Here is a 20,267-nt window from a genome sequence, read left to right as displayed (position 1 = left end):
AAAAAATCTATTAGATGATGATATCTATTTGACCTTGGTATGACCTTGGAAAGCCCGGCATGGTCAACATAAAAATCTCAAATGGAAACCCCTATTTTTTATTACATATTCTTGTAGCTTAGCTCGAGAGCTTTTCGAAACGCTATAATAAATTTTTTTCTCTTACGTACTTTTTGACTTATAAGGCTTGAAGGTTACACAGTACCGCCGGCATTAGAATTACTCAAGGTGTACCGCATGGAGGTTGCACGGTCGGATTTATACCTCTTTTGTGTGTGTGTGCGTGTGTGCGTGTGTGTGTAATGTCGTTGTTCGTACATACGAGTATAAACTATTTTTGTGAAGTTAGTTTTATGAAGAACACACACACACACACACACACACACACACACACACACTCATACACTCACGCGCACACATTCATACACGCACGCGCGCGCGCGCACACACTCATACACGCGCACACACTCGTACACGCACTCATACACGCACGCACGCGCACACACGCACACTCATACACGCGCGCGCGCGCGCATACACACACACACAAAAGAGGTGTAAATCCGACCGTGCAACCTCCACACGGTACACCTTGGGTAATTCTATCGGCGGTACTGTGTAACCTTCAAGCCTTATAAGTCAAAAAGTACGTAAGAGAAAAAAAATTTATTATAGCGTTTCGAAAAGCTCTCGAGCTAAGCTATAAGAATATGTAATAAAAAATAGGGGTTTCCATTTGAGATTTTTATGTTGACCATGCCGGGCTTTCCAAGGTCATACCAAGGTCAAATAGATATCATCATCTAATAGATTTTTTTTAAGCCCTATGTTTGTTGTTTGAAACCTTTTTCCACTAAATCATTATTTTCCAAGATTTTTAACCGTTCCGGAACTTTTTGCCAGCACTGTATGAAGAAATTTTTCAAGATATATATTTTTACATACGTATATTTTAGTCTTCCTTCTCCCATTTCTCTCTTTCTCTCTACGCGGAGTTTACAGAATTTTCACCGCTTAAGATATTCGAAAGGACCGGTGCTCTGAGAAGAGTGCTTCACCAATGGATCACTCAGGCATGATTTCACTCGCTTCTCAAGCAGATCCATAGACCACTTATATATTGTCTACCAAAACCCTAGGAGGCGCGCCTCGTTATGATAGTCATCGTCGTCGTCGTCGTCGTCGTCTCAAAGCACGCTCAAATAAACGACCAAACTTAATTCAGCGTGGCACCAGGTTTCCTCACAGAATTGTTATTGCCAAAGTCGTCGCCGAGTAATAAGCGACTGCGTAAGAAACGGACTGGCCGAGTAATAAGAAAGCCAGCAATATCTCGGCGGTTAACGAAATCGTCCACGCAAACGGACAAACCGCCAATTATGCCTCCTCCGAGACAATGTCATTGGTAAGAGAGACCGAGGCGAGGGAACGCCACGGAGTCCACGTCGTTTATTAGAGCACGGGATTCCGAACGAGAATCTGAATTTGGAGCGCGATTCTATGCGCTGTGCGAATGACAAAACGTTTGTCGTGATGGTAACAAAGCGAGCCTACTCGAATCGCGTAATGTTACATATATTTTATCTATATGATAAACGGAAAGCAAATTGAACAACGAGACTTGTTTTGCCGCCGGCCTTTATAATTCGACCAATTGTGAGTTAAATGCGTATTGCCTGATTAGTTAATACGATTATGCTAAATGAACTTAATCGCCTAAAGGGTATGAATAATTATGGTGAATTAATTTACTTGCTATAAATGGAGTTAATTGTGCTACAAGGATATGTCAATGCAGAATCATATCGCTCGCTAAAATGGAGCTTTAAACGATCAATCAATTCTATCGTTTAAATATGATTAATTCGATAAGGTTCGACACGCAGTCAATGCGTATTCACTTACAATCGCCGGAGTAATAAATTGCAACATAACACACCGAAAAAAGGAGAGACTCACGCAATGCCAGAACATTGAACAATAAGTCCGGCTTGGCTGTTACGTAAACGCACGACACAAAGAATTTGGGCTGGGATCGAAAGGTTTTGTCGCTTATGATCTTGATCTAGATAGATCGCACTGGTAATCACTCGGGCGGGACTGTTGCTTTTTTAACGTGCACTCCGGATCGCGTTCACGGAACGTCGGTGATGTGTACTTTACGTGCGAGCAAGGAAATAACGTTGCTCGTTCTTGAAGACAAACGGGCTTTGTTGAGAATTGCGTAAGCGAAAAATAGAACAGAAGCTACCACGCCTTTGTCAGACCGAAGCCTATATCCGAGAATTAAATTCCTTTCCTTTATAAGGATTCTGTTTTTTATTACAGGCTGCAATTATTCAGTGTTGTAATCATGAAACAAAAAATTTCGTGAGATGAAATTCAAGCGAAGAATGTAAATTCGTTTCCCTTTAAAATTATACAAAAGTATTATGTTAAGTTTTTAGTAACACCTGTCTTCTGTTTCTGTATGTTCATTTGTCGTGCGCAGGAAGGATAACGAGAGAGAAATTGCGACAAATGAAATCTGTGAAATCTTTATTTAAACGCGATATTTCAAAATTAGATTTCTATTCTTTACATTTTTCAAAAATAATTACCGTGCCCGTGAAATTCTTTGAAGTTTTCGTAATCAAGAGTTACATTCCGCGTATGAGTCAAATGGCGAGTTTTTCGTAACCGAGAAATATATCGCTCTTCAGGATGTTCTGCAACTCGTGTAGTCCGGTTTTATGCCGTGGCCGACGGAATTCGGCGTAAATTTCGCGTATTAATTACGTGCTCGGCACAAAGAAAAATGCGTGAACGATTTCACGAAAAAAAGAATGCTATTAACTCGGCTATGAATATACAGTGAGAGCGTTCGCGTCTGTTACGCTAAAATGTGGCGTAATGCTTATGCGCGCAGAAACAATGATCCATAAGAAAAATCGAGCGTTCTTCCTTCTTAGCCCTTATATTGTATTCGTGATCAACATTTCAATTGGATATGAAATTTTATCTCTATAAAATTTATCTATTTTAACTTTTCTCCCGTGCGCTGCAGATTTTATTACAAAACTTTTAATAGCATAAAAGCTAAAAATCTGATTCATTCTAAAACTTTTTACGGTAAAAATGATAGATACTATTATACATCCATTTTACTTTTTATTTTTTGTATTAGAGAAAAGTATCGAATCTGCTTTTAGCTGGATAGTAAACGATACGAGCATGAAACGAGTTTGCGTAACGTTTCTAGTTAACTTTTCTAGTTAACCTAACTAGAGTCTGCCTTTAATTATTTAAAAAATTTAATAAATTGAGAAATTTCGCAGTAAGGTAAAAATTCCGCCGTCGAACTAAAACAATAAAATGCAAATTTTTAGAAATTTTCCCATTGGAATGTTTCATCCTTGCATTTACTTCCAATTAAATCCTTATTCAATTTCACGTATAGTTGACTATCTTCCGCCGTTTTTGAAACCGCAATTACTCTCCCGACGCTCCCCAATGCGTACTTAGGTAGCAGCGCGAACGGCTCGAGAAATAAGGTTTATCCGCCGGCGATTACCTCTTATCCTTTCAACATAATCGACTCTGGCGGCCGAATCAATTCGCTGCATCTCAACGTCTAGCTGCAGGATCCGCACGAGTGATGTCCGTGAGGAGAACGCAACAGGTAGCTCTATCCCGTGCGTCGATTCAATTAACCGATATCCAGGACTTATCCGTAATCTTCGTCGATCCACCCATCTATCGACCACGACCGAATCGAGCGTGACGACCGAATCGAACGGCGAACGACCGGATCCTTTTCAGGGTTTTCGCACAAGTAGCCACCCGACGTAGCGGCGACGTCCTCGCGGCGTCGCGACGTGCCCGGAGGCGAGCACGTGGTGCGTGCTATGTGTTTTCTCACACGCAAAAAGATTCGACCGGGGGGGGGGGGGGACAGGCAGGGAACACCATCGCGGCGATGAGACGGAGAGTGGTGGCACACGAGGCCGAGAGCTTTTGCCCGGAACGGAACCACCGTGAGGTGGGAGATGGATATAAGCCCATGGTCCCGGCGAATAACGCTATCAGTGACTTCGCGTTCAGTCTTGAATACGGTGAACGGTGGTGAGCGGAAAACGTGGAAACATCATGCTGAAGGTACGGAGGAGAGAAAGAGCGAGGACTCCGCGATCCGAGTGTGGTATGGACGAGAGCGGGTGGCTTTGGATGGTTGGGTGGTTGCGCGAGTGTGCATCGTTGTTCTTGTCGGTCACGTTCGAGAATCACTTTTGCCATCGCGTCTATCGTTCAATGGATTCTCTTTGCTTTTCTGGGTTTCCTTCTTTTTTTTCCTTCTTTCTTCTGTTCTTTTTTCTGTTTTCCTGGCTTGTTGCAGTATTTCTGCAAACGGAATATTGTAATATTGTTGTTCGGTACACCGAGTGGCTCATCCGCTCGAGCCACCCCCGGACACAACAATATTATTGCTAGGTGGATAAGAATTTGAATATATTTTTCTGTCAAAGGTGCAGGAAAGATGTCTTCGGAATTATTTACTGTCAAACTCTTGGATAGATGTACATTTTACAGAATTACCTTTTCAAGCTGTAATTGAAAAGATACTTAAGGTGATGTGAAGAATATCAAAAGAGTTGATTAAAAAATTCACTAACATAATAATTGGATAGAAAAGACGGTAACTCTGAATCATCCTGTTATCGATTATAATCACTCATTAAAACTTTTGCTTTCAAAAAAATTTCAAAGAAAAATTAAATTTTCAGTTTCGCTTATGCCAGACCCTGAGTTCTCTTTAATTCTCTGTTTTCTCTTTTCGATCCTTTCGTTCGAAGTCCGGGACGTCCGCGCTAACGCTTTCTAAGACACGGATAATTTTGTCGAGGGTGTAATAAATCTTTTCTGCGCGGTGTATCATTTTCATCACGAAGGATAAGGAAGCGGGATTCTTAACCGCTTCCGCACTGTTGTATTGATTCACGATCTATCGGCCTGCGGTAACAAGGTTGACGTGAAAGTGAAAAGGACGGTCTTCCCGCCGGCAGGACTTCCGACCCAAGGCGTAACGAAACTTCGAAACACGAGAAGCGCGTCTCTCCGGAAACTTTCCCAATACATCAGCCACGATGACTTTCCAAACTCGACTTCCATCGGGATTCCGCTTCAAAACACGGTGACTAATGAAAATTCGTGGTGCACAGAGAATCGATTGTACACGTCTCGGCTGTTTTTAAATATATACCTTGAAGCACGGCGCGCTGCCTGGAAGTACCTAGAAAATGTTTAGGAAACAGAGGGAGAGAAAGAGAAAAGAATTTACGGAAGAAATCGTAGGATTCTTGATCATCTTGCGCGTTCGTCGATCCCGTTTTCAGCAATCTCGATTACGATCGAGATTCACGAACTGTGCTTTTCAGACGGTGGCTCTCCTCTGCGCCGCGTTGGCGTACGGCAACGCGGTTGTTCTCAGCGGCTACAACGGCGGGCATGCCCTGTCCTACAGCGATTACAGCGATATCGATGGATACTTAGCATCCAACGAGTACAAAGTCCTGCCAACAGTCGCGGTGCCGGTGCACTCGGTGTCCGCCTCACCGTTGCACCTCGACGCATCCCTGGATCATGGTCTGCATGGCTACAAACATGGTTACAAAAGCAGCGAGGAACACGACTACTACGTGAGTACTTCTTCCGCGCGTTCGTTCTTGTGAGTGATACATACTTTTCTATTTTAGCATCACGCAATGTGGAATTACAGTGATTTTCACGTTAATCTCACATATTCTTCCAAACTCGTTCCTGAAAATCTGGATAGAATCTTGAATAGGCATTAAGAAAAGATCTCGGTGCGTTTCTCTCGCAATTTCGCCTCCCAGGGTTCCTTCCCGTTGTAGCTTGTTAACTAGCTAAATTGAATTTTAATTCGCACACGGTTTAGATTCTGAAAGATGTTGGGATGCATCAAGTCTCGTGAGTCCGGAATTCGTGCTTTGTGAGCGGAAAGAGTTTCCAAACTCGCCTTAGGAGGGGCATGTATGTTAATTTAGATTCCTGTCTCTCAGAAAAACGACGTCTGGCGAAGGTACTTCCTGCGTCCTCGTCGTATCTTAGTGCCGGGCTCTCTTTCCGCGACGTTCATTGTCGTCGCTTTCTCGCGATGTTAATTGTCACTGGAAGCGGCGCTGCGCGAGTTACACACGAGAAAACGCTGCCTATAAAGATAATTGCGTATAAACACGAGTCGCGTGAGAGGTGCGTAAAATCAACCGCGTCGGACAAACATCAATTATAGGCAGATTGTTCACGTGAAACGGTTCGAAAAGCTGAATTCCAACGCCCACCGAACAACAAATCAATTTAATTTTTCGCCATAAATCGCCTTTCTGTTGTTACCCTTTGAAAATCATGAAATTTTATCTTTTAAATATTTATTTTATATTACTTTAATAATTAATATTCATAATATTCATAATAGTGGAAAGTGGGATTTTTGTATGTCAGAGAATGTGCGATACGAGTCTCGCAAATTCTCATCAAATGACGCAAATTCGCCATCGCGCATGTGATCAAAGCTGCAATGTTGCGCGGCACGCGAATACTCGTTCCATAACGCGTTCGCATTATTACAACAACGTTATTATAATACCGCCCTTGTTGTTGCAGTCCCACCCGAGGTATACTTTCAATTATGGCGTGCATGATCCTCATACCGGCGACGTGAAGACGCAGCACGAGGTGCGAGACGGCGACGTCGTTCACGGTTCTTACAGCGTGAACGAGCCTGACGGAAGCGTACGCATCGTCGAGTACACGGCGGACGATCACAACGGATTCAACGCCGTTGTGAAGAAAGTGGGACCAGCGTTGCACCCGGTGTCGAAACCGGTACCAATTGTCAAGTACATCTCGCCGGCGCACTACAACAGCTACGACTACGAGAAGCACTACTAGCGATCGGCCATCGTGTAAATACAGAATCGTCTCGTAAGGCGTTTCGCTACTTAATTTTGCTCGATCTAATCAGACGCGCAGTCGACGCGACAGCGCGACCACCCTGGATCTCGTTTCGCAGCGACTGCGTCTTGGGGAGGAAAGTTTTGAGCTATTTTTGTACGTATGTAAGTAGACTTAAGGAAGATCTAGGATTTCGTTCTTGATAAATCGCGATGAATATCAGTGTCATAATAATTGATCGAGAATAGCACGCGAGATATCGTTGACTCTCTTTTTTGGCGCAATATTCGATTTTGTCTCCATAATAAGCGAAATAAAAGTATGTTTGTTCTAGTTCCTCAGTCCTCATTGTCTCATTTCTCACATGTCCCGTTTCGAAGCGTCCGATTGTAAAAGCAGCAACAGAGATTTCAGATAAGAGAAGCAGCTCTATTTATTTTACACTTCACTCGTGAGACGACCGCTTCACACAACCCTCTTTAAAAAAAGAGGGCAACCACTTGACGGAATTGGAATTGAGTTGTAATCGCGTATGTTTGAACTATCAGTTTATATTTGCAGTGCGGCGTAATAACATAAATTTTTCCGTGCCTCGAGCACCTCTCGCGCATTTAGTTTTAGGTGCACTTGAAATACATGTAGCGTGAATAATTTAGAAACGGTTAAAAGAAAATATGCAAATGATTTTTACATTGTAAAAGTGTTATGCTTATGTGAAAAGTTGACAACCTTTTATGAAAAATCTGCGTGTGTGCAAAACAATTAAACTTTGAATTTTTTATACAAAATTGAAAAGTTCACTAACAGGAAAAAGCGAAAATAAATTAGATCCAGAATTAAGCTAAAATCATCGAGTGGAAAACAAGTTTTCTATTAAATAAGTTAAATAAGAGAAATGGAAATGTTTAATTACATTTTTCACGTTTGCATTTTTTATCTGTAAAGTATAACAAAATTTATTTGTGTCGAAATAAAAGCAAAAATAAAATTTTCTTATAATGAAATACGAGGATAGTATAATTTAAAAATTTATTCGTTCTGCTCCTATCTTATTTTATTCCGTTTGATGTGTGAACGCAGAATGTCAATATCGATTTGATTCTTCAGAGAATATTGATTTTCCAATTCGCTTAATGTTAATGTCTGTCTTCAGTGAAGAGAAATTTTTAAATATCACAGTAACAAGCATATCTTAAAGTTTTAACGAAGTACAAATAGAGTTCTGTAATAATACAACAATACTTCATTACAATTCCGAAGAAAACGAATGGTCATGCTATTGATATTAATGTCAAGGAAACGAGAAAAACAATCCTTATCGCTATTAATTGCGCTGTTCAATTAAGTCGAAGAGAAAAATGCCACTCTTTAATGATTATGATCTTTCATCATCAGATCTCTTCATTAGTCATAATCGATCAATTAAACTCCGAACTATCTCATAATTTTATCATCAATTTCAGTGTTTCAGAAAATATGTGACTCTCAATCAAAATTGTTTACTATTATTACATGTAATTGTTAATCAGGTAATTAATACTAATGTAGACTTTCAACTCCAAATCACAGTGATTGATGTTTTGCGATGCGGTATGAACATCACACTCGTTTTAAATTAAAGTCGCTCTTAATGAATTGATATGTTCGCGTAGGTATTTAATTTCGCCTGATAGCCATCTAGACTAGTTCGTGATTTCACTCGCACCGTTAATAAGTTTCGCCTTTGGAACTGTAATTAATGCACACACAAGGAAGCGCACGGATTGCCCCGTTTTGAAGGGTATCCGCATTCAGTTTTTGCTGTAACTCTGCCGCTTTTGCCAGAGCACTTGAACTTGCGCTTACCATCAAGACCGTGAATTATCCGAGCGTGCTTTCCAGATATCTCACTCTTTCGCTATAATGGCGTGCAATCTGATTGTTACGTTCAATTAACGCCCACTTTCGGCGCTAGCACAGCGCATGTGAACGGCATCCGGTGAAATCGATAAATTGTTTCCGGTAATCCTTTTAAAGCGAATGTGACGAGTCATCCGAGGAAGTATCCGACGCCGAATCATCGTCAGGTTGTTTGGTCAATCAGATTGCTGCGAGTATCTCGCGAATGCGAAAGCGAGCGAAAAGGAGGAAACATAAGGATTAAAATAGCGCACTCACCAGGGCCTCCTTGTATATCTTGTTGGCAATGATGCTCGTGCTGTCGAACATATCCTCGCCGGGACCGGATGCGAAGCATTTCTCCTTCTTTCCAGGACATGTGTATTGGTCGGAGCACTCATTCCCGGAGAACTCGCATTTCGGGCCACGTGTGTTTGGTGAGACGTCGCCGAGATTAGTCGAGGCGAAGGCTGCCACGAACGAGCTCTAAACCGAAGCCCAAGAAGATATAATAAATTATTAATATATAATGTAAAACCTACGATTACTTTTCTCGACGGAGACGTTCCTTAAATCAGTCAAATCTTTTCGCAATTTCCTAAATGTATTCTCGCGTAAAAGATGGGACGAATTTTTAGGCACGTCACGAGTACGAAAAATGGAGCAGTACTATAACCATTGTCTCGCCGTAACGTCGTAAATAAATTTAGGACTTAATCAGGCCATGCGCCGTACGTAGATAGCGTTTGCGCCGAGCGAAAATAAAATTGCGTTAGTCCTTAATTGTTCTGGCACAGTTAAACATGGCGAGAAATTAGCCGTTTTTTTGGTGGAAACGTAATATCCGTGTACGCAGCATACGATCTTGCATTACACCAGCTTTTCCTTTTATTCGCCACACGTACATCCCATAATTTTTATTGGAGCCTTTTGCCTCATGTGTCGGTTGGTGCGCATGTTACTATCGCAACGCAACAATCATGGTCTAATTACATCGAGAGAAAAAGAAGGAACAAAAAGAAGCGGCTTGTTGCATTGCGAGCTACACAACAGGAAGATCAAATGAATTGAGTTTGCAACGGGGAAAGGGATAATGAGAGTGGACACACGCGATCTTTTGTGCACACAGAGACGGAGAAGGACAGAGAAGTTTTCAGGAAACTGACGTCCGCACGCGATGCGCGCGATATTTGCAATTTCGCGCCAGAATTAGTAATTTAAGCAATTTGGACACTCAAATGTCGAAACCGGTTTATGTGTGCTTAATTCCACAATTGTGCGTGTTACACAGCTGTTCTGGCTTAAATTCACACGATCTTCATTAGATGCGTAATAACGTGACAGCGAGGTCAACTCTCTCAAAAACACTGTCTCCTGATCTATGCATTGCAAATTAATTTAGCGCTGCGTATCGCTAATCACGTCTTACCTTGCCGATCAGGGCATCGCTGTCCATCATTTTCTCAAAGAGGATCGAAGCGTAGCCCACATTGTCACTGGAGACTAAGCGATTGGTATTGTTCATGCTGGTTGGGTGCACAGCGAACCAATTTATGGCACCCAGGGGCTTATTGTCGGCGTCAACAAATTGCATTTGTGTTAGTGTCTTGTCTACATTATGCTCATATCTAGAAATAGAAAAGAAAACGTTTCTTTCATGCGAATCCTCTCCGAGAGTGAAAGGAAATTATTGATGGAAGATACGAAGAATCGCATTTCATGTATCGCGATATCATAAATGCGATCAATGTAACTTCTATTAGTATATAGATACGCGCGCGTATCATAAATTTCCGCGAATGCAGGTGCTTACATAGGGAAAACACCTACTCGCGAACTGTCGACATCGTGTCTTACATCGTGTAATGTGCAATGAACACGATGGCTTTGCGTATTCAGAGAATTAATTGAACCAGCCACGAATATCGAATCCCTAATGTATGCAACAATTCCCTTACTAAGCATTAATTATCACGCGAACTGATCGTATGTTATTTGAGACTGTCGCGTTTGTACTTCGAATGCGACGCGGTATATTCGCAATAAATACTGCATTTAGTATTAACGCTCTAACATATTATAATCGCCTACTTTGTTTTACACAAAATTAATTAAAAGATTTAAAAAAAGATTTCTGTGTTCGTATCTTTATGGCAATATTCTGATTTGGAATGAATCCTGAAATGCGAGTGATATAATTTCAACCATTATCGTTTATGAATTCAAGATTCTATTAATTTTTTAATAGAATTATAGCCGCCGTGTGTCACTTACTTATCCTTTTCTGACTGCGGATTATTTCGATACGCTTGAGGACTCCTGTTAATATTGGCGTCCAAAACCTGGCCATTGGTAATGAAGATTCTTCCAGGAACAACAGCACAGTGTGCACGTTCGATGCTCTAAAACGTTAAAACAAAAGAGATTTAATGTTATCGGATGTTATCTTTTTAATCAGAGGTGCTATAATCATGCAATGTCGTAATCAGTGCACTCGCGTATTGAAACTCACCTTCATTATTCCGTTAACGATAGCGTCAAATGACTCCCTGACGAAGCCAAATGTGGTCAGGTCGTAGAGTATGTCGAGCATGAAACCACCAGGACTCGAGTGCGTGTGAGTGCCGCTAATCATCACGTTCTTCTCTGTGTACATATTACCAAATTGGTCCCGTAATTTGCGCAGTACCTGTGGCAAAATGGATTATTGCGATTAGTATCGCGCGATAACGATCGTACTATTTCTAAGAATTAATCAATTTATTTGTGCCGAGATACGTGTAAGCGCATGAGTAAATTCATCATGCTTGATTTGAACATTAAGAGGATTATTGAAATCTGTATAAATTTGACCTATACAGGGTGTCCCGTAATAATCGCCTAACCTCTCGTATGCCAATAGAGCAGATCGAGATGAATAGAAAATATCGCAAAATGGTATGGGACTCTTCTGTTCATCTCGATCTGCTCTATTGGCATACGAGAGGTTAAGCGATTATCACGGGACACCCTGTATAAATTGAAGTTTTTCCTGAATTTATATGCCATCGTAAATCGCAGGCATTGTGGAAGGATTCTACGTAGCTTCTTCCACTTATATCTAAAGTCAACATTTATAATCTAATTTCTATGTAATCATATGCGTAAGGATAAATATGCGTTACCTCTTGCCGGATATCGTTGCCTATCATCGCGCTATCTACGCTGACAAACACAAATCGTTCCACACCATCGTCGATTATGAAAGCTCTGGAGAACGTGCGAAGATGAAGACCGGTTCCCTTCTGATCCATTTTTGCATATCCCATCTGAAAGGCAATGTTTAAATTATTTTTTACTTTTTTTTTGTTCAAATCGGTTTTATTATTCACTGCTGCTATTTCATCAATCAATTTTTAATGATTGTAAATATATTGTGTAATTTTTTATTTTCTAATAAAATAAAATATAAATGCATATTACAATCTTTTTTCCGATATTTGTTCAACTTCTCTCAAACAAGGTGGATGTAACCCAGCAAACACAGGTATATAACGATTAAATATATATAGATTAATAAAGCGATGTGCAGCACAGTATTCCTGAATATGTTAATCCCTGCAAAATAAATGTTAATCTTATATAATCTGCTTACAAATTTCACAAGGATACAGTTAAATAAAATACAATGAATATAAGAGACAGTCATATATGTAAGCAGAAATCTATTCAAACCTGTTTCCGATTAGTTATTTTATATACTTATATATGCAAATGTATATGAATAAACATGTAAAATATGTACATATGTATATGCATATGATTGATTTACATAACCCAATTACAATATATTATTCATGTATTATATATATTTACATTTTACTTTATTCAACTTTATTATTCAGATTGTCAAGTCTCTCTTCGGATTATATCAGATTATATTATTGTAATTTAATATTTACCTATTTTATGCGTGGATCTCTTCTTCGTCGTCAAATACCAAAATAAACAATAATTCTGGAAATCACACGTAACATGGCTGCTCTTTTGTTATATAACATAAATGTAATATTTGCATAATACTACTAATATAACATGTTATATTTACATTATACAGGGTGTCTGGTAATCTCCGTGCAACCGATTAATGGCATATAGTTCAGGCCTAACTGAGTCAAAAAGTCCTCTACCATTTTGCAATTTGCGCAATAGTTAACGAGTTATTAATTGTTAAAAATCGCTGTATTAGTCCGGCCTACCGCCGAATGCAAGCGCGCGGTGAGATGCGACCGCCTAGCGATCGAAGTTGCTAGGCGCGAGAATTGTTTATTACAAATGGCATGCCTAGCCATTGCCACTGCGATCGTTAGGCACTCGATCGCTAGGCGGTCGCATCTCGCCGCGCGCTTGCATTTGGCGGTAGGCCGGACTGATACAACGATTTTTAACAATTAATAACTCGTTAACTATTGCGCAAATTGCAAAATGGTAGAGGACTTTTCGACTCAGTTAGGCCTGAACTATATGCCATTAATCGGTTGCACGGAGATTACCAGACACCCTGTATAACTGTAATTTTATTATAACCAATAAATAACGACGCAAAGTAATAGTTTCAAAACACAATTATGTAGTATTTATAACAAATGTTATATAACCGCAATATAAATAAGGTGTAACATTCGTTATATTACATGTTACTTCCATGTTATATAACTGCTATAGTCTGTGTTTGCTGGGAAAACTGCTTTTTATGTTACACGAAATATTAACTTTTATATGAGACTACTTAAGATCTACTTGAAAATATAAACTACATAATACTGACAAAGACGATTTCAGCAATCGGCCCCGTGCTGTCAGCTCTTCCGACGCCGATACTGTAGGAGGCAAGTGCGGCGGGTGATAGTAACAGGAGAAGCCATAGCGCCGATAATCCACGAGTTGGCAAGAGCAACGGCACCGTCGTATCCATTCAGCTTCGTGAACCCTTTGGCCAATCGAACTGAAAGCAAAGCACGGAATGATAGTTCCTGCAAAATGCGCGCGTATATCTCTTGAGCACACAGCTGCATTTCGCGATAGCTTTATTTATATCATCGGAAAGATAAATAATTGTCGATATCCAATTGTGACTTCTTCCTTGGAAAAGCATTCCTATCGTACGTGCGATAACACGGTACAATGCGTATCATCAAATTAAAGATAAGAATCATCGAGCGCGTGTTGTGCCGTGACGATTTCTTGAAGGAATGTTACCAGAAGAAATTCGTACACTTTTTGCTGTTAAACAGTCGAACTGTTACGTCAGGGTCAGCTCGAGAAGGACGCAAGTGTAAGCCAGACGCGTGTTGAAAATTTCGATGGTTTTTATCTTTTTATTAACAGGTATCTATTTTTAAGACACGCTAAAGATAACCCGGAGCGTTAACATTCGACTCTTCAAGCATGAATCATACAATTAACGCCTATTGTTCTCGGCTGATTCCACGTATTTACCGATATCCACCAGTGGTCAGACGAAAGAGCGATCTCATTAATTGCCAATTAAAACAGTAAGGGGAAGGTTACTGATCGCTGAAGCGGATCAAGGACGACCGGTTGTCGATGCGAGAAGACTTTCACTGATCTACAGTTATTCGGCAATGAAAAAGACGATGCAAAAATAAGACTTTCACGAGCGCCTTGCATTACGTGATTTCACCTTTATGAAAGCTGGCTACGGACGACCTATGGACGAGGGATGCAATCTGCAAGACGATCCGAGTCCACTAAGAGAATACCAAAAACGTCTATCTTCGTCAAGTATACCACGCCAACGACTGTTGTTTGTCGTTTGATATAAGCTGAAGAAATTCTCGAAGCAACCTTGTGGAACTGATGCATGCTAACGAATAGAACGCGCGTCGGCTAGAAATCATTATAAATATCTGCAATACCGTCATAAAATCTGTTAAGCCGATAAAATGAGGTTGATGGCTGTTGAGAAACAAGAGAAACAAGTTACGCAGAACTATGATAAGTTGCGAAAATATTTCCTTGAAAGAGAGGAGATCATTTCAGGGGCTTTACGTAAGAAGACTCAGTGAGAAATTGCAGCGATGAGAGCGAAGCTGCGTCTCTGCCCGATGTAAAGCCATCGACAAAAATGCAGAAACAAGAGTAGCTACTCGAATATAGCGCGAGCTACGGCTGAATTTATTCCATTTTTATCACCTTTCCTGTTTCTCCCTTGTAAAAAAAGCTACTATTTAGTCATGTCCATTAAACAGTGGAGACTCACAATGCGCGAATAGCACGTGCGGCACGTCAGCGTGCACGAGTCAGCCGCAGATGAAAAGCTTTATGTGCGATTGACGAATGACTCGTATAAAAGTTATTCGATATTCCATGCATCTTGTACAAATGCATCGAACAATACGCATGTGTATGCATATATGTTTGTCTTCGAATATGATTGGACTTACGAGGAAAGCTGGTTGGTGCTCGTAAAGCTCGCTCGTACACACACACCGTGGTCGTTGATTGCTGATGGTGCATGCTTTGGACCGCAATATTAGTCCGTTGGGGTTTCTATTGTTCTCTTTCTCTCTTTTTCTGCGTTATCGAATACGCATTATTTATAAGCACCAGATGATATTGATAATCGTACAGCAATAATAATCGAAATTGTCAGCTACAAATTCCTCGTTTCGCTTTGCAGTTTTACGCTTTGCGTTGAGATAAATTTTGAATTTCATTTTACAGTTGCATTCAAATCTTTTGTATGAAACGCATTCCGCACGCTGAGGATCCTCCTTCCGGGAATTCCACGGGAGGAATTTCGAGGAGGAAATTGAGCTGACATAAATCGCTCGTAGTATCTTCGCAGGCATCTCGTACTTGTTCTATGTTCCGTTGTCGGTTGATATTGTGTCGAGAACGATGGTGAGTCAGCGCAATTTATCTACTTGCAGAACTACAGAACAATATCTAAGCGAGCACGATAACTTGTACATATGCATTATGCAGTATTTAGCTACTATACTACAGGAACTACAGTAATACAACGTTAAAGTGATACCGGTGTGATATCGCGACTAATGCACGTCTAGTGTTTCCATTATCTGTTTCCATGACTCAGTATTTCAGCAATATTTGCGGAAAAGCGAATTTTCTAACGTTAATTAAGAAAAGTAATTAACTTTATACTTTATACTGCACTTTTACGTTACATACTGTCTACGCAAGATTATTAAATTGTTCCGTGTAAAATGTTAATTCAGTGATATCGTTTTACATTGTGAGGCCAGATTTATCTCATTTTAATGTAATATTTCGAAAATATTTAGTCAGAAAATTCAGAGTTAAAAAGTATTAAAAATTGGAGAATTTAATCTCCGTTTCCCATATTCGCATTCAAATATTATCTAAAACAATAAATCCGCAGAGGAAGAAACTGAAAACTGAAAATCAGAGTGAATCATAAATTAAACATTAAGCGCGAATATTACGTAAGAGATGAATCTTTCTCGTCTCTTATGTACGTAACGATAAATTATTCAGTGGCCAAATCTCGTTTAAGCTACCGGCAAAATCTTTGAAAATAGCGAACTAAAATGAGTGAGAAATAAAAATAAAAATCGGTCTTAAATGCAGCGATAATATTTCACGACCTGTGACATCTGTGTCTTCGAAATTTGTGCTCGATAGAATCTCCGGCGCTTCCAATTCGGCTACGTAGTCCCGGATTCATCGCGTATTCGTACACGATTGTTCTTGCAGTTTGCATTTACGTAGTCCTCTATATAAATTTCATGCATGGCAGGTCGCACATGAATCATGAAAACGGCCTAAGCTTCTGCGTAAGATCGACTGAAGGCTCCGAGATAAAATATCACTTGGCGGAACTGATGGTCCCAGTTCACGCCTCCATTTCCTTATTACTCGCGTTTCTGACTGTTGTCCCTGGTGCTTCGTTCAATATATTGCTGGCCATTTGTTCGGTTTAATCTTAACAGATTTATTTCACGTGCACTTTGCACGCGTTGCTCAGACGATTTACGGTTTCACGTTCGGCCGTAATGCAACTTGAAAATTATTGCAACTCTTGGCCGTGTTAACATTCATTCATTCGCAGAATCCGTTAAGCGCTTTTCCATCGCCTATTATTCGTCGTGATAAATTTTGAGCTTCCCGCTGAATCTTATAGCTTTAATACGCGCTTCTCTCTAATTGCCACCGATTAATTTAACGGTCAATGATAATCGGGAGCGTGGTAATTGAAAGGATTATCAGTACGAACGAGCGAGCCTTGGGATAAATCGCATTTATTGTTCAGAGAACGTTGATCTTCAGAATCGCGACCCACTAACATTTTACGACTGAAAAACGATCGCGAGGATTATTACGTACGTTTCTAAGGGTTATGCATCTCCTGACCGTATCTTGTCATTTGAGAATCAATTACAAAACTACTGTATTTGATTATGAGAATCGTCTTACTTTAAACCGAGTTATGTTCGAGAGAAGAGATCAGGCAAAGGAAGAGCCGGATGCTGCTAAATTTTGTCGAGGCGGGCGATTATGTCAGTTATGCCGACGCCAATCGTACGCAACGCTTTCACTTTCCACAAAACCATTTAACATTACTCGTGACATTACTTTGCATTTTGTGCCGAAAAAACCATGTTTTAAATAATTTAGTTGTGTCTTTCAATTCACTTTAATCTTAATCCACTTCAACTTCCACTCACAATTAGAATTTAAAATTTATGTAATATGCATGTTCCTCAAGAATTAACAAATATGTATTTATTTGTACTACTAAACAACTAATAAACAACTTCCTAATAAAACAAAATAGTTATGTATTTACTGCAAGAAAAATGCGTACTTAAATTCGAAATATTTTACATGATAATTTTATCGTTTATCCAACTGAAAAATCAACTTGTAAATTTAATTAAATGACACATTTATAAAAATAAATGTATAATATTTTTAATGGATCGTGTATCTGCAACATTGATATTTATATCGTACTGCATTAATTTCGTGATAAAATTGATACGGATTAAATGAAAATTTTGAAAACAAGTGTTATATGATATTTAAAAAATAAAATTGACGCAAACAGCACATACCTATCTCGGAGAGAGTATTTGTTTCACTTGTTATCTGCACTCGGAACTCAAAGTGAACAAGAGGTGATTACGAAAAGAATGTTAATGGCACAATAACAAATCTCTTCAAAAGTTAATTTTCGCTAATTAACAATAACTTCTTAATTTACAATATTATTAAAAATAACTTATTAACGATAATAATGCATGGTAAGAATCACATTTAGAATCACATTTACACTGATTCAAACGGAACGTAATAGATCCAGCTGCCATTAAACGTCGGTTTGCCCTTTTCGAGCCCTCTTTAAGAACACCACGATTAACGAATGTCGTCGTTACGACGTCGCACGAAAGTGACACACGTAATTTCACAGGAACGTCGCCACTTCCGCTCACATGGTTGCCATTGCCGATCTGGCGAACAAAGAGAGCTATCATGCACTGCCGGCGTTTGATATAGATAGAGTTTACACGAAACTCCCGTGTAAGTGGAGTGTCGATTACGAGCCGGATTACAACTATGAAACTGTCCAGGTGTCCGCAGTTGAAACATCAGCGCGTGCTCCTATGGTGAACGATCTCGATCGAGTGATTCACCTGATGTTGATGCAGGCCTCGTTGGTGGATGCAGAATTCTGGATCACCTCCGTGAACCTTCGAGAAAAGGGAGCATGCGATGCTCCATGCCACAAGACTTGGGACCGTCACAGGCAGACCACCGGCCCGTCACCACAAAGACTCCGTTCGGATGCCAAGCCTAACGTTGGGACCCACATGGTCGTCCGCGCGCGAAGAAGGGGAAACGGAAACGATCTACGGCTATTCTCATCGCACACGCATTCACGCACATACATACCCACATCTATCGGCACGTACACACACACATACATATACATGTAACATAGACTGTTTGCTTCCCTCTTTGTTGCCGACTCAGTCGGCTTGTGTCTTTTCTTCTTTCTCTCTCTCTTTCTGTCTCTGTGATTTACCGTTTCTCTTTTTTTCTTCCTCTTCCTCTTGCTCTCTCGCCCTTGTTTGATATACATAAATGCACATAGACACACGTATACATGAATGGCCACAAGTGTTCTATGATAGCGAAGCAACTGTCACAGAATCACGTCACGGTCAAAATATTGTTGCGAGAAGTGTTGCGTGTAATTTGAGCGTTCTGTAAGTGTGATGGATTAATATTGATCAATATTAATCGAACAAAAGGCTGGAACGTTACGTATCACAGTATATGCTATTTTTCATTAAACTTTTATTTCTTTATTATCGTTTGAGCGCGCGAATAAACTGAATCAGAAAAAGAGTCAAATCCGATTTTAGAATTAAATGTTTCCGATAAAGTAATCGAGATTAATTCAGGAGCTTTAGAACTGAATCTTTTATATTTTCAATTTAAATACATACGCACGTACTGAAGTTAATGTGTCATGTTAATAGCTGGATTTACCATTGGTTTTATCTTTTTAAAAACGTTTACTGGTTTAACTGACGATAGTTTAATGATGAAAAGATTTTTATAAATATCTGCGTAGAGAAAATGTAGGTCCGCAATTATAACTAGCGTAAAAACAATCTTTATGTATCAGATTTGGCACGCAAAGATACAGAGCCCTATATTACGTGCTTGTATAACGGGTTTATGAATTTCTAGAACAGCTCGAATAATCTCTTAACGTTAATGTGACTTATTATTTAATTGCCTTACCTAAGTATGCTATTAGTATCAACGTGAGTTAAAGTTTCTTCATTAAAGACTATTAAATGTCAATTTATTGATCTTTGCTATTAGGAATATATAAGAATCTTTTTATATATAAAAACACTTGCGAATGACTTTGCTCTCCACAAAAGAATGAATTAAAAAAATTAATACTTGTTCTCTCGTTTTAGTATATACTAGTACAACACAGGCGCGCGCTATGCGCGCACTATTTTATTTTTCAATGTTAATAATGTTTTCGAATAATAATATTCATCTATTGTTTATTAAAAAATTTAATAAGACTTCCGAATAGCCCCCCCTCCGATTTTCATGAAAGTTTTAGGATATATAGAGGTAGAGGTGAGGAAGGTGTGGGTGGAAGGATTTTGTGCGAAAACGCCTCCTAGCGAAGAAATTAATTAAAAAAGGTTTAATGATTTTGCACGTTCCAGCTGTCTACGCAAATCAAGACCTTGACCCTGATATATGTTGTCAAAATCAATGTCCTGAGTGACCTTCAGAAGGTATTAGCCGTCGCTCGTTGTTTATTAAAAAGTTAATAACAAAAGAAGTTTGATGATTTCGCACGAATTTTCCGAAACTGGAGCCCCGAACGTACACGCTCGGTTTTCAGCCCG

At 39.8% G+C, this 20,267-nt stretch overlaps 2 protein-coding genes across 4 annotated transcripts in view; one reads left to right on the top strand and one right to left on the bottom strand.

The window, feature by feature from the left end:
- The window catches only part of LOC105283617 (neutral ceramidase), a 43,294-nt gene extending 24,627 nt beyond the window's left edge, over positions 1 to 18,667 (bottom strand). Inside the window, exons 1-7 of one of the 3 annotated variants that reach the window (XM_011346517.3) lie at positions 18,513 to 18,667; positions 13,637 to 13,813; positions 11,994 to 12,137; positions 11,342 to 11,518; positions 11,104 to 11,231; positions 10,259 to 10,457; positions 9,109 to 9,315 (exon numbers count right to left, since the gene is read on the bottom strand). In XM_011346517.3, coding sequence (XP_011344819.1) covers positions 9,109 to 9,315; positions 10,259 to 10,457; positions 11,104 to 11,231; positions 11,342 to 11,518; positions 11,994 to 12,137; positions 13,637 to 13,783 — 1,002 coding nt within the window. In that variant the 5' untranslated portion in view covers positions 13,784 to 13,813; positions 18,513 to 18,667. Of the gene's footprint in view, positions 1 to 9,108; positions 9,316 to 10,258; positions 10,458 to 11,103; positions 11,232 to 11,341; positions 11,519 to 11,993; positions 12,138 to 13,636; positions 13,814 to 14,512; positions 14,608 to 17,933; positions 18,482 to 18,512 lie in introns of those variants that run through there. The other 2 variants (XM_011346518.3, XM_011346519.3) reach the window with 2 other exon arrangements.
- On the top strand, positions 4,040 to 7,292 carry LOC105283616. Its single transcript, XM_011346516.2, has 3 exons — positions 4,040 to 4,137; positions 5,415 to 5,675; positions 6,661 to 7,292. The coding sequence occupies exons 1-3, from the start codon at positions 4,129 to 4,131 to the stop codon at positions 6,946 to 6,948; spliced, it is 558 nt and encodes a 185-aa protein (XP_011344818.1). The 5' UTR covers positions 4,040 to 4,128; the 3' UTR covers positions 6,949 to 7,292.
- Positions 18,668 to 20,267: the final 1,600 nt, after the last annotated feature.

This window comes from Ooceraea biroi, chromosome 4 (genome assembly GCF_003672135.1).
Source record: "Ooceraea biroi isolate clonal line C1 chromosome 4, Obir_v5.4, whole genome shotgun sequence".
Classification (NCBI taxonomy): domain Eukaryota; kingdom Metazoa; phylum Arthropoda; class Insecta; order Hymenoptera; family Formicidae; genus Ooceraea; species Ooceraea biroi.
This window is presented reverse-complemented; position numbering and strand designations above follow the sequence as displayed.

What these genes read in the sequence shown, in the direction of transcription:
- LOC105283616 (XM_011346516.2), top strand. An exon ending in GCGAGGAACACGACTACTAC is followed by an intron (nt 5,676 to 6,660) that starts GTGAGTACTTCT and finishes TTGTTGTTGCAG; the next exon opens with TCCCACCCGAGGTATACTTT.